This window comes from Typopeltis vanoorti, chromosome 5 (assembly GCF_054136105.1).
Source record: "Typopeltis vanoorti isolate ZY-2024b chromosome 5, IOZ_Tvanoo_1.0, whole genome shotgun sequence".
Taxonomy (NCBI): Eukaryota; Metazoa; Arthropoda; class Arachnida; order Uropygi; family Thelyphonidae; genus Typopeltis; species Typopeltis vanoorti.
The window spans coordinates 102,586,009-102,601,448 of NC_143553.1; the positions used below are offsets into that span (position 1 = coordinate 102,586,009).

Sequence of the window (15,440 nt, forward strand, 5' to 3'; positions counted from 1 at the left end):
GAACAGAACAACTTTTGCTTTCTTGTATAAAGAATTTTCAGTGTATAATCTCAATGGGAAGAAAGAAAAGCAAGTGCAAGGTAAGAAAAAGTATTTTCACTTAAAATTGGAGATAAAATCTTTGTGAAAGAGTCATTCCCATACCTAAATGTAAAGGAGAGACCTTATAAACAAATTGATTGATTAAGGGGAAAAAAAAATTAAATGCAAGCTAGTAATAATGAAGAGGAAGAATAACTATAAATACAAGAGTAGAAAGAAGAAAACAGATGACTCCTTAACAAATGAAATTCTTAAACAAAATAAAAAATATATACCAAACAGAAATAAATAACACGATATTGGAAACGAAAGAAGAAAAAGATTTAAATACTCTAAACCAAGATGTTATAGATATAATTATGAACTGCTTAATTAAGATAAATAGAATTAAAGAAAAACTACAGAAACTAATGAAAGAAACTAAACTTAATCAAAGAAAGAAAAAAACATGAAGCAAAACTTAAATCAAATAGAAAAGGCAGAACTAAACAAAACTATCAAAAAGAGAATAGGAAAAAAAATAAGAGAATATAACACAAAGTAACTATTGTAAAAATTAAAAGCATAGAAACTCCCATTAGAATTCTACGTGAAGGAAAAGTACAAATAATAAATATTAAAGACAAGAATGGTAAGTTGATCCAGGAAAGACAAAAAATAATAGAATCGAAGAATTCTACAGTAATTTTTATAGCTCTAAACAGCCCATTCAGGACATTGAAATCCACAATGAAGTGAAAGTACCAGCAATACAGATCAAAGAAATAGAAAAATCCTTTAAAGAAATGCCAAATAATAAAAGCCGGGCCAGATCTACAGAAAAAACTACAGACCAATCAGCTTGCTTTCATGTATGTATAAATTATTCACCAAAATACTAGCGAATTGGATGAAAAATAAACTAGATTTTTCATCCTCACAAACAAAAGACCAAACAGGATTCAGTAGTGGATATTCCACTAATGACCACCTCCAAAGTGTTAACCAGATAATAGAAAAACACAACTGAATACAATATACCACTTTGTATGACATTTATAAATTATGAAAAAGCATTTGATATAATAGAAAGAACAGCAATAATAGAGGCACTAAATAACCAAGATATTGAAAAACTATATATACAACTAATACAACACACACACACAGGAATATCAGTATTAAAATATCAGAATGCAACAAGTAATATACAATTGAATCATCTAAAAGCAAAAAATTAAAATAGACAGAGGAATAAGAGAAGGAGATACTGTGTTGCCAATAATGATCAATGTTTGCCAACAAGAAATATTTAAAATCTAAATTGGGGAAAAAAGGTATCAGAATAAATGGTCACTATCTAAGCAATTTAAGATTTGCAGATTACACTATACTATTTTCTAAAACACCTGAAGAGCTAAAAGAAATTATTAAAGAATTAAGTACGAAAACAACAAGTCTGGTCTCAACATAATTATTGATAAAACTAACATAATGTACAACAAAAATACAAACTACAACTAAAAGGTAGAAATAAATGACAGAGAAAGTGTAACTAAATTCAAATATCTAGATGGAATAATTCACATAGATAGAAATTCAGAATGTGAATAAAACTAAGAATAAACCAAGGATGGAGAAAATTTGGAAAATACACTAAAATTTTTAAAGGAAACACACCTCTGTCTAAAAAGAAAACATATGAACAATGCATCATACCAGTTATGATGGATTGTTCATATGCTTTTCTTCACAAGAAAACTGGAAAATAAATTAGGAGCTGCACAGATAAACATGGGAAGATCAATATTAGGTATAAAAAGAATAAATAAAATAAAAAAAAAACAGATATCAGGGGAAAAAAACAGATTAAAAGTCATCATTAAAGAATTAAAAAAAAAAATGGGAAGGGCATATTGCAAGACAGGGAGACAACTACTGGACAAAAATTTCTACAGAATGGCAAGTATGAGAGTTCAAGAAGACCTGGAAGGCCATCAACAAGGTAAAGTACACAATTCAGTGGGAAACGAATGGACCTTTTGGGCCAGAGAACAGAGAAATGTTGAAAAATATGAAGGAGATCATCATCCAGCATTGGACGGATAAGGATACTGATTATCATGATGAATAATGAAAACATAATTGTGTTCAAAAATCATCATCATATCATGTCTATCCATTAAGAGAGTATATTCCTGAAAATTATGATATTATTTCTTTGGTTATATTTGTAAATGATTATATTAACTTATTATGCCAACAACTGTACATCTCACTCTAGCAGACTGATTAAGAATTATATGAAGAGTTTGTTGTAGATTTGCTACAGTAAAGTTCATTTAGAGAAGCATTGTGCCTATGGGAATTTTCTTTAGGATTTTGAATGGTGTTTGAAGTAGTGGAGATTACTGTACTATTTTTCAGAATGACATATGAGGTATTTTTATTGCTGATTAACCCCCCCCCCCCCAACCGGCCACGGCATCTATAGACGTTCAGCTAAATCTGGATACGAAGCACTAACACCCATTGAATAACATGGATAAAAAGTGCAATTTGCTGTCATTGTTTCATCCACATCGGCCAGTAGGGAGGTTAAGTTAAGCTTTTCTGTTCATGTTAAACCTTTAATAGTTATGCTTTAGAATTAATATTAAATTATATAATAACTATTTTATTATATAATTTAATATTTATTATATTTTATTAATATAATAAATATTAAAGAATATTAATTTTACTTATTATATGTATATATAATTTGAATGCAGTCATACTACATAGTTATTCCTGCTTTGAAATAAGTTAAATAAATAAAGATAAAATTGAAGAAATGTGATTTTTCTGTTTTTTTTTTGTATATTCATTTCTTTAGAGCTGCAGAAAAATCCTGGCTTCGATTGACTGCTGCCTGTTGTATGCTGAAATTGTGTCAAGAACCTAATTATTCTGATGTTATTTCTCTAGAACAGTTTCAGGTTCTTGCCCTGGTTATTAATGCAAGTATTACATTAGTTATTTGTATATTGTGTAGTATATAGTGTATCTTATTGTATATAGTGTAGTATATAGTGTATCTATAAAGTTATCCTTATCTGCAATCTGAAATATTGCATAATTCTCTATACTTAGTTATTGAGCTTAGTAGAACTTAAGTTTACATTATAGAAATTTTCTCTAAAATGTTTAGGTCATTTAAGAAAAGTGATAATGAGATCAGTAAGGTACAGTCTGTTTATTGTCAAAATCATTTAATTTGAAGTTTAAAATTTAGAAAATTTGTGATGTAATTTGTATGTTGTTCCCTTGGGCCTTTGAATTGAAGCAGTTACTCTGTAAATTGCATTAAGGCCTATAAAAATAGTGAAACATCATCATTGACTTGATAGCCCTGTGTGGGCCCTGATCTTATGTCTGGCTCATTAAATAATCTATATGATTCATAATCGTATCTTTTTCTCCACATCCCATTCTCTTGTATTGCTCCAAAATGTCTGATAACCCTTCTTTCAAATAGATCTTTCAAGTCCTTCATCTGCCATTGGTAATACTCATTTCTCAGAGGAATAAGTTAATATTGGTCTTATAAGCACTTTGTTTTTCTTGAGACCAGATGTGACTTTAAGTGTTTCCTAAGTCCATAGAGGCATCTATTTGCAGAAAGAATGCATTTTTAAATTTTAACACTGATGTAATTTTCATAATTAACTTCTGATTCCAGTTATATAAAACTGTGTACAGTTTCAAATTTATAGGAACCAATTTGAATTTGAGAAGGATTATCATTACAAGTTTTTCTGGTTACTGGCATTTATTTTATTTTTTCTTAGTTAATCTACAGATGCATCTTCTTTGTTGATTTTTCTAAACAGATAAGTTTCTTTCATTGCTTTTTGTGTCCTTCCTATAATATCAATATCATCTGCATAAACCAGAATATGCATTGACTTGTAGAAGATAGTTTCTCTTGTATTAATACTAGCATCTCTGAAAACCTTTTCAAGCACAATATTAAACAGTAAGCAAGCTGAAGCATCCCCTTGTCAAACACCATTTTCTGCATTCATTGGATCACACAACATGTTCTGAATTTTAATCTGACATTGATATTGAGTGTTTCTCATTGTAACTTAGTTTTAATTAAGCCAATAAGTTCTTGTAGTTTCTTCATTGCAATAAATAAATTATTAAAAAACGTTTAATTTTCTTGACCAAAAATCTCTGGAAAGACTTTTAATGGGATTATATTGATCAAGTACATATAATAAACAACTATGTTATACCAACTAGTTTCACCAACTAAGGCTGTTGGCATCTTCAGGGTACATAACTGATGTAAGGCATTAAAAAGTAAAAAACTGTTACAAACTATAATCAACCGATTCCAATTATATTAAACAAAGAACAGAGTGCATATAATACATGCATAGAGCGTGCATGATATCACTTGTTGTTATTTAGGAACGTTCTATAGTTGGCACTATAATTCAGTTCTGGCAAATTGAAGGATGATAAGGGTCTTCCAGATCATGGGCAAGATTAGTCCTTGGTTCCTGTTAAGGTTTTGTATACAGCGGGCAACTGTTGTGGCCTCCTTAGAAATTCGGGAGCGGAAGTCCTCCTCCATGTAAGGAATTGTGCTTCTATCCCACTCTATGGTATGGTTCGTTCTTGAGAAATGAAAAGCTAACCCCGATTTTTCTTCTCTGTTATTATTGATGTCACCTATGTGTTCTTTTTTGCCTAATTTCAAGGCTCCTTGAAGTTTGGGCGATGTGATTCAAGCCGCACGAGCAGGGTATGTTGTCGCTGCAAGCATGAACCGGCAGCCTTATAATGCCAGCGTGTAGTCGATAGCCGATTAAAGCGAAAAGCACCAGCTGACGCAAGCTAGAGTACAGAGTTACAATAATGCCGGAGATGTCGATTTAAGCAACTTACGGACTTTGACAGAGGCATGATCATCGGCCTGAAAACCAGAGGACATCGTATAGGCATGCACATGAACCATTCTGATCATGCCGTCCGACAGTGTTGGGAGCTGTGGACACTATCTGGCACTGCCACACGATAGAGCGGCACCAGTCGGATCAGGAGGACCAATGCTAGAGAGCATCGATGGATCGTGCGGCAAGCACGGAGGGATCCCACTGTGACCCGGTCCACTATACAGGCAGATGTAGGGGCTCCTGTGTGCCCACGAACCATTTCCCAATGCCTCGCGGAGGCGAATCTACGATCCCAGTGGCCCTTACTTGTGCTCCCATTAACACCGCAACATCGCCGACTCCATTTGCTGTGGTGCCAGGTGAGAGCGATGTGGAACGCCACAGACTGGCGACATGTGGTCTTCAGCGATGAGTGCCACTTCGTCTTGGGGACAGATGATCATCTTGTCTGGGTGTGGAGGACCCCTAGCAAAGGACACAAACCCAACCTCGCTATCGAGCGCCACACTGCAGACATTATGGTCTGGGAAGCCATAGCTTACGATTGCCGATCACCCCCTCATTGTGGTATGTGGCGCATTGATGGGGCAGCAGTATGTGGACGACATCCTATGGCCCCATGTTCTTTCATTCCTGGTCAGGATACTAGGAGCGCTATACCAGCAGGATAATGGCCATCCGCACACGGCTCGGGTTGCCCAGGCCTGCCTACGTCGTGTACAGACACTTCCATGGCCTGCCTGCTCCCCGGACTTGTCCCCTTATCGAGCATGTTTGGGAGCAGCTGAAATGCCAGCTCCCACTGTGCCGCAATATCCGGGATTTGGAGCACAGTGTCCAACACCTGTGGGCCAGTCTGCCGCAGGACAACATCAGGCATCTTTTCGCCACCATGCCAGACCGTATTGCAGCATGTAACGCTGCACGAGGCGGTGCAACATGCTGTTGATGATGACCGGATTGCATACCACAGATCCCTTTATAATTGTCCTTCAGCTCTGTTTTTGTTATCATTTGCATCACCCACCTGTATCATTACACCAATAAAATTTCAGTTGAATCCTATGCTTCCTTCTTGGTGTGCTAATTTCTTTGTCCGTGTCTGTATATGTCCATTAATATACATTTCTGGTGACTTATTGTTCTTAAGTGTTGTAATAGCTACTTCCACTTCACAATTGTTGGTATTGGTTCAGCTGTTTCTAGATTTTCTGTTTGACTCTATTTTATCCATGTCATACAGTTGATCAGATATATTAGTATTCAATAGTTAATCAAAATGCTCTACCCATCTTTCTTATATCCTTTTATTCCCACTCAGGATTATGCTTTCCTTATCCCTACATAATGTTGTTCTAGGCTGGAAGTCTTTCCAGATTCTATTTAACTTTTGATAGTAGGTCCTTCTGTCATTTATAGATCAGAGATGTTCTATTTCTTTAAGTTTGTTCCCATAGTTTCTTCTTTCAATTCTTATGCACTCTTTTTTCTTCCTTTCTGGCCATACAACATTCCTCTACAGCTTTACAGATGTGATTCCTTTGCTGCATTTGTCTGTATGTCTCATTTTTTTTGCTAGAGTCATACATTTGCATTCCATGTCAAACAGTGGTTATATTCAGCTCTACTACCATATCTGCTGTTGACAGTATGACATTCTTAAGAGTTACCCAGGCATCATTAACACTCTCACTATCAGTTAGGATAGATAGGCTTTCATTAATTTTTTTCACTATATCTGGCTTTGACTTTTGATTCCTTCAGTCTTGTATTATTAAACTTTCTGGTATGGGATCCATACATCTTTCTTGCATTTGAGATTCTGCTTCTAATCTTTGAGATAACTATACTGGTCAGAGTCAACCACTTGACTCTGACCACCATGGATGTCAGATCCCACATCCAACTCTGTGGGATCTGACATCCATCAAGTTAGACAAGTGTCTTGCATCATTAATATATGATCAGTTTGGTTGAAAGTGTTTCCATCAGGAGATGTCCAGGTCATTTTATGAATGTTTTTGTGATTATACTTTATACTCCCAACAGCCATGTTTCTTGAAGAAGCAAAATTGATCAATCTATTCCCATTATCATTGTACCCATTATCTAAGCTATATGTCCCACTGTATATGTGCTATATGTGCCTGTATGTATTCTCCTAGCCTAATAGATTTTATGTAAATCATCATAAAAGAGATCTTTCTCAGCATCATTTTTTTTTTCAGCATCTTTTTTTCATTTGGAGCATGTGCATATATAAAAAATTCCCTTTGATTCTTTATCTATACATTCTAGGTGATTTTGCTTTGAAGTTCATGATAAGATGTTTTATTATCTTGTTTACAGTTTCTTTTGGCAGTTATAAAATATATCATTCTTCTTTTCTGTGATTCCGTCTCCTATCAATCTCATATTTTGTATAGCCGAAATGTAAGTTATATTTATCTAACTGTTCCAGCAGCATTCTTAGGGCTCAGACTGATAAAGAGAAAGTACATGCCATGATCCAGTTCTCAAATCATTAAAATATTTGCCATTTTGTTGTCATTTAATCTGTTCAGCAGTTATTGTTTCCCTTAGCTGACTGGTCCCAGTTTGAAAGCATTGATAAATCAGTTGGAAAACCTTGCCCAGGAGCCACCACAACGAGGATATGCATGCATTGGACTTGGTAGGAATAAATGGCATTTCCCTGAGTTCATATTAGTATATATCTGTCAGCAAGATATATTCCCTCGAGACCGTATATACTACTCCTTTGACTTCCAAAAGTAGTGAAACACTTTTTACTAATTTCTAGTAGAAACATGGCAATATAAAGCTACATCCCCCTCTCTGTAAAGCTTTACTGATATTCTGCTGATGATGAGAACCACTTGATCATGGTAGTCTTCATTCCATTTCAACCTTCAGATGTGCTCACAGGTACTAGGACATGCTGCTGCTATTTCCTTCAAATCATTTGTTTACAATCATTGCTTTGTGATGTAGTGCATTGTGAAGTGTAAGGGCTATTTCTATAAAATGTCTGTTTTACAGACACGTAACTATTTAGAAATCAGTTCCACTACTAACATCCATTGCAACACCACATCACATTGTTATACTGCTATCTCCAAACTTCATCCTATTTGTATATAAGCAGTTATAAGAGCTTGCTAAGCTTATGGTTAGTTTATTGTATGAATATATTTTAATACAGTAATTTTCATTCTGCAACCAGTCTTAGATTAAAGACTGGTTCCTGAAAGATTTTTTATTTTTATTTAGTTTCCCCTTCCCCTTTATAATTCCATTTTTGTTGGCCAAATGATTTGAAATGATGATAATAATCCCCCCCTCCTTTTTTTTTATTGTTGTTATTATTATTATTATTATTATTATTATTATTATTGTGACACCTCCAGGGAGTCCAAACACTCATCGAGGGAGAGTGTGCCAACAGCATCGAACAATTGATCTCCTTCCAACTACTAACCACGCTCAAACTTGCTTGACTTTTTGCGTGAGCCATTATTAGCAGAGGCTCTACGAATTGACCAACCTTTGCTGGCAAAACAATTTGATATAATGGTAATAATTCCTCCCTCACTTCATACCTTAAATACCAAATTAACAGAATTTGATATTTAAGGTCGCTGTTAACTTTTGCCAAGTCATTTGTATTTGACTAAACTAGTCAAATTGTTTTCTTAATAATAGAAACATTTTTTTTCCACAAATTATACTCAATGTATAATTTGTGGAAAAGCTCAGGAAAAAAATATAAATTTTACCTTAGTCACATAGCCATATTAAGCATGAACTTAATGGAAATGCATGTGCATGAAAATATAACATAAAAATAAACAGTAGTGATGTCAAATCATGAATTTCAATAGCACTGTACAGTCTGATTATAGTAAAGGTTTGAGGGCTCCTCCTTATACAGCCTCTCAAGAAGAAATAAACATACATTTTACATGAAATAAGGGAGAAAGGCTATGGCATCTTAGTATTAGTACCATGGATGAGATGGATAATCTAGAAGCACTGTGCTTCAGATCAAGCACCAAACTTTTTCAAACCACTTCAGGCCTCAATGATTCATCTACCACCCAAAGACATTTGCAAATGTTCATACCTATGGCAAGATTTGAGCTCGCAACCGGTAGTTATTTGAAGCTGGGTAAGTTGTCTACTCAGCTAAATGTGCCAACTTATGTAGCCCTTCCTTATGTTATAGCCATATCTGAAGATAATTATTCCAGTGATACTAAGTCGTTTGGTCTTCAACTAGCATTCTGCCCACTCCATGAGATTTTTTTCAGTTTTAGATTTGGAAGGATACGAGAAAGCCGGAAGGACTTCCTCTGTTGGCTTTTTCTGCTGTTTATCATATCACATGCCCCTGTTTTATGCTAAATTGCATTGCATATCCCACTCAGTGCCATAAAAAAACTAAGGTTTTATTGCGAACCAGCTTTGGTCAGCATATGTTGAAGACATTACAATATGTGCCATACAACACCAATGCATGACACATATTATGTTAAGAATATAGGAAACTGGTTGAATAAACATTTTTATTATATTTCCTATATTGGATACATTATACTGAATAATTAAAATCATGGAAACTTACTTCAATCATAGCTTTCACCATTTCAGGCTCCCAATAAGCAGGGTGGTGGTGTTTCACCAGACAATGAAGGCCATCTGCCACTTGGTGGTCTATATGGCAATTCCCCCTAAGAAGGAAGATATCCTTTTGCAATGAGAATACTCTAGTAAAGATCTTTTAGCATAGCGTTGTGCCTATAGGGCTTTGGTGAGAACCCTTCAGTAACTAAACTAAATCAAAATTTGTGAAACAAATTTTTTAATGATCTGAATAAAAGATGCACTATGAGTGAGTATAATGCATCTTTTATTCAGATCATTAAAAAATTTGTTTCACAAATTTTGATTTAGTTTAGTTACTGAAGGGTTCTCACCAAAGCCCTATAGGCACAATGCTATGCTAAAAGATCTTTACTAGAGTATTCTCATTGCAAAAGGATATCTTCCTTCTTAGGGGGAATTGCCATATAGACCACCAAGTGGCAGATGGCCTTCATTGTCTGGTGAAACACCACCACCCTGCTTATTGGGAGCCTGAAATGGTGAAAGCTATGATTGGCCTCTATCTATGATTGGGGGTTTCAGCCTCCATCCCTCCCTTCCTCCCTCTCTTTTCCATGCAGTCATGATACCCTTCAAGGGCATGCGTAATATATTTAGATGAGATCCAAACCCCTGCACATCAAAACAGTGGTGTGCAGGGCAGCTGCCAGATAGAACATGGAACAGACCTGTCAGTAAATGAGTCAGCAGGCTTCCTGGTCAACTGGCACATAATCTTGCTGCCACATACTCTGCCAGGTAATACCTGATGAGGAAGTTTGAGTCATGATATGTGGGAAGTACTGTTGAGTCCATGGAATAGCAAGGATACTGGTCACTATGAGTGTCATGTTCATGAGTCTATCTTCCACTGCATGTCCTCTCTCTTTCCTTCCCTCTAACAATAAACCAAAAAATGAAACAGAAAATAATGATGGCAACACTGTAATTGAAATAAATCTCCCTTGACTAACATTTCACCCAAACAAATTAAACTAAACACAATATTCCAAACATCTTCATCACCACTTGAAGACATCCAAACCAGACCTCTCTTAACAGAAACCCAAATTGTAGCTACATCATCCATAGTTCACCTGCAATGCCCAAATTATACACTTCATGATTCATTTTGCCACAAGGATGGTATCTGTGCCTTTATCCACTCTGACATTGCTGCTAGAGAATGCCAAATTTAGAATCCCCTCCTTTTGACCTATAGCTGAAGATTTCCTTGCCCCATTTAATAGCATTCATCTGCTGCATTTACTGGTCTCCAAACTCTGAAAACCACTCAGATCTCTTCACTTCATCTTCCTGACTGTGAAGCTTGACCATAAAAATCCTACTTTCAATCACTGCAAATCCTATTCATAACTTTGCCAACAACAGCACTCTCCATTGATCCTGCTCCGCTGATGAACCAAGTAGTGCCCATTAATGTGATGAGAAGCTATTTTATACCCACCCAGCTACTACTACTACTTGAGCCTCTTTCCATCCAGTGTTGGATACAGGTCTCCCCTCCTCTTTCTAGTTCTGTCTGTCTTTAGCTCATGCCCACCATCTCATGTCGAACTTTTGTAGATCATCCCTTTATCTTGTTCTTTGGTGACCTTTCCATCTCTTGGTATTCACTCATTGCTTAATTTTGTCCACCTTTTGTCTGGGAGTCTACTAATATGACCAGCTCATGCTTTACAGCATGTTTTTGCTATGTGCAGCATTCCTCTCTCTCTCTCCAAGGCACTTTGGACCATATGCAACCTGTCTTCGTATTTTTTTTTATTTATTTTTTTTAGTTGTTTCCCATGTCTCACTTCCGTAGATAAATACTGGAATAATGCATATATTAAAAAGTTTTCTTTTTAGTTATTTTTTAGTTTTTGCTGAAAATATATTATGTGAATGTTAAAACAAGAGCAGAAGCTGCCCAACATCCCTTATTGTGACAACTGCAAACACATCAAACCTGCTTCTCCTTTCTGTTTTATTCCATCTCTCTCTCTCCTCTGGAACAGCCTTTCTCATAATGTGTTTTCCAACAACTTCAATCTCCAGATCTTTAAGAAAAATATTAAAAGATTTCTTCTTTCTCAGTCCTTGCCTAAACCTCACACAGTACTGATGTGCTCATAGGTTCATGTACATTTCGTGTATATATGGGGAGTGGGGATAAATTTTTTAAAAAATTTTCCACTGTGAGAAACTATTCATGTGATCCCTATAAGAGTTTAATATCATGAGAACTGACAGTGAAGCATTCCTACATGATCCTAATCTCTGATGGGTTTACCTTTATCCTCATTTGTAGGAAATTAGGTCTCTTACTGCTACTCGTTGAGGTTTTTTTTTTTTTTTTACACAACTTTAGAACTTAATCAGATTGCTACTATACAAGAGCATGATTTCCTATTGGCATTTTTAAAATTTTCTGTTATGTTTGCTTCTGCTTGAATTCCAATTAAGCTCATCATATTGAGGATACCTAAACTACCTGAGCAAAAAAATTGCATTTTTTTTTCTACTTACCTAGGTTATCTGTTCATTCTTTTTTAAACAATGCCAAATTAGGCAAAATAAAAAATGCTAGTACATATTCCAAAAGCATTTCTTCTAGGTTTAGTTGTAATAATGAATAGTATCAGTATCCAGGAATGCTAGTATGATATTGATGATTGTCTGCAGTTGTTTTTCTTTTTTTCTTATTATTTTCAGCCTTCATTAGATCATGTAAGTCCCAAGTCTTATATAACCTGCTCTCACATCATTTCACCATCATTTGTAAGGATGGAGGTTTCCCTCCTGTCTATGGAAGGAATCCCCATCTAAATGACAGCTATGCTATTCCAACAAGTGCTTCTTATAATACCATGTTAGCTACTCTGCAACACACATCTCTCAGGATGAACTCAAGGTCACCCTGGGAGATTTAAATGGCCACATTTCACACTGATGACACGGAGGGGATAACACTGTCATGAATGTGGTCATCAGGAGCACTTGCTTAACAAAAATAACCTCTCCCTCTTAATCACTGGAAGCAATGCCTTCTTTCATATGCATTTACTAGAATATGTATATTATTAATCTAACTTTCTGTTCTTTATTCTTCTGATATAAGTAGACAATAACATATACATGAGCAAAGATTTATCAGTGATGTATATACTTTTACAAAAGTGAACCATGTAAAATGCTTCTTTCCTTGTGCATGACTTTAAAATGGCAGTTCTGCAGAGTGGCTGCTAAATAGGCTTGGTCGAGTATACTGCGGTAGTTCCCTAGAATGATTCGAAGTCAGCTGTCAAATAATCTTGCTGCCCTTATTCTACCAGGTGTGCCCAGCAGAATAAAAGATGGTCAAATAGTGATATGTTGGAGGAGGAGAGCATTGCTGAGGTCAATTGCTAATTGAAGTTCTGCATGTTTAAGGCATAGCATACAATCTCTTACTTTATATTCCATGTTCTTTCGAATTTAAATTAAACTTAAACAAACATGAAGAAGTCAAGCAAAATAAAATAAAAAAAATAGACTACATGAAGAAAAAGTTATATGAAGAAATTCAACAACGTTCATAGATACATATGTTCATTCTGATACACAATATCAGAATGCATCTGTATATTAGCTGTAATATATACCATATCAAAAGAATTTCCAAATTAGAATCTTCTTTGACTAAAAATCTCTCAGCCTCATTCTATCAAATTCATTTGCTATCTCTGTCACTCACATAATGCCATTGGCCATTCTGAAATTTTTGATTTCCTTTCTTTAAATGTTGATATTCAGCAGCACAATTTTCCTAATAATGAAGTCAGCTGTCTTTCAAATTTTCATGTTTTAAATCCAATAGTTATCTTTCCAACTGTATTGATCCAACAGGTAGAGATTCCAAGGCATTCACCATCATAACTGATCCCAAAATCTGTTTTGGGATCAGTTATGATGTAACTGATATCAAAAATGTTTATATGCCTACCAGATATCCTACCTACTCTCCATCTCCAGTGACTATTCTAGATATACACTATGAATGTTGTTTGCTCTCCTGGCAATTCAGACCAGTGTACAGATTTCTTTTCCCATGGAGCAGAACTCATATAATTACTGACATTATAAGAATGCCAACCAGAGATTATTTTTATGATTTCTGTGCTTCACTTCATTTCTGCTTCATTTTTTTAATTGGATTACTGTTTGCAGTTTTTTCATTCCAAACATTTGCGCTAAATACATCATCATTACAACCCTTAGTGGTATAGCAACATTCATTAACCATGTTATGTTAGATTCTGATCTTTCTTGAATCTCCAAGAAGTGTGCCATGGTTGTACAAGAAGAATGAAGTATTATCAAAGATTTGTACAACTCACACCACACTTCTAGGAGAATCGAGGACAGGAATCAGAATTTACGTGGATGGTATGAAAGGTTCTTGGCCTCGACCATAGATGGCAACACTATCGGCAAGATTTTTTTTTTCTAAGTTGGTATATCTGTCATAAGCATCCATGTGAAATTGCAAGTTATTCTATCAAGTAGTTTGTTTTACAGCTGTCTGAAGCAAAAGTGTTGTCTGTATCCCTTGAAATGAATAAAATTTAGTATCGTGTGGTTATAAAATTCTTTGTAAAAGAAGGTTTAATGCCAAAAGAAATTCATTCGAAGTTCATAAAAAATTTATGGGAATGCTTCACCTTCATTTTCGACAATTCTCAATGAGAAAATTCATCGAGAGGACAAATTATCGCAGGGAAAATTTGCTGAAAGCGTTATTCACTAGAAAATTGAAATGATATTACATTGATACCAATATATGAAAAGTACATGCAGTGCAAGATAAATTTCACAAAATATAGTTTTTTTATGTATTTATGTATTATTTGTTTAGATTTTAATTAGATTTTCATATTTTAATTCTTATGCAATGAAAGTAATATTTTATTGATTATTGAGTTTCCTAATTTCTGTTTCATCTTAAAAAATTGTAAATATTTTTTCTTAAATACTACAGGTTCTGCTGATGGAATATTAATATTTATAAAACTGAAATGGATATAGGGAAAAAGGGCATCATATTTATTCTGCAAACCGCTTATATTATATTTCTGCGCACTCAGACATCCAGCCAGAATGATACATTATTATTATTATTACGTAATACATCCAGGGAGTCCAAAGACTCACCAAGGGAGGATACCTACTCCACAACTCTGTCTCCACTATTCAATCCATCAACTACAACTAATCGCAACTACACAAACTCCATCTACCGGCCACCACCACTAGTATTTTTACAGGCAATCGCAACCTCCATGCCAACGGTAGGATTCCAACCTGTGGTCTTTTGGTTGGAGACCGTATACGCTATCCACTCAGCCAACCAGACTAGTTATTTCTTAATTTTTTTAAAACATTTCTTATATGGGAAATATTTAATTTTTTTTTTTTACATATATCTGCGATGAATAACTTTATATTGAATAAAAGTTTTTAAAAAGCTAAATATAATCGAAATATTAAATAATATAAAATATTTCTTAATTCTTTAAATTAATTTTTTTAAAAAATATTTTTAAAATAATTTTTTTTTTTCATATATATCCGTGATGAATTTTTGTGCGATTAATTTTCTCCGCTATGAATTTTCCTCGTGATTAGTTGCCAGCCATCAATTTTCCCACGATGAACTCTCCGGACATGATCATTTAACCCTTTCAAACATTCCAAATTCAATTTCTCGTTTCATTTTATATCAGAGAGAGACTGGGAGAATTTTATCCAATCTGAATACTTTTCTAAATAACTTAG

The 15,440-nt window shown here is 34.8% G+C and overlaps 1 protein-coding gene across 1 annotated transcript in view; it reads left to right on the plus strand.

Annotated features, from left to right (window-relative positions):
* LOC150106699 (sister chromatid cohesion protein PDS5 homolog A-like) overlaps positions 1-15,440 on the plus strand; it is a 670,786-nt gene that overhangs the window by 433,084 nt on the left and 222,262 nt on the right. Inside the window, exon 23 of the mRNA XM_090393290.1 lies at positions 2,900-3,023. Within this exon, the coding sequence (XP_090249416.1) occupies positions 2,900-3,023 (124 nt within the window). The remainder of the gene's footprint in view (positions 1-2,899; positions 3,024-15,440) is intronic.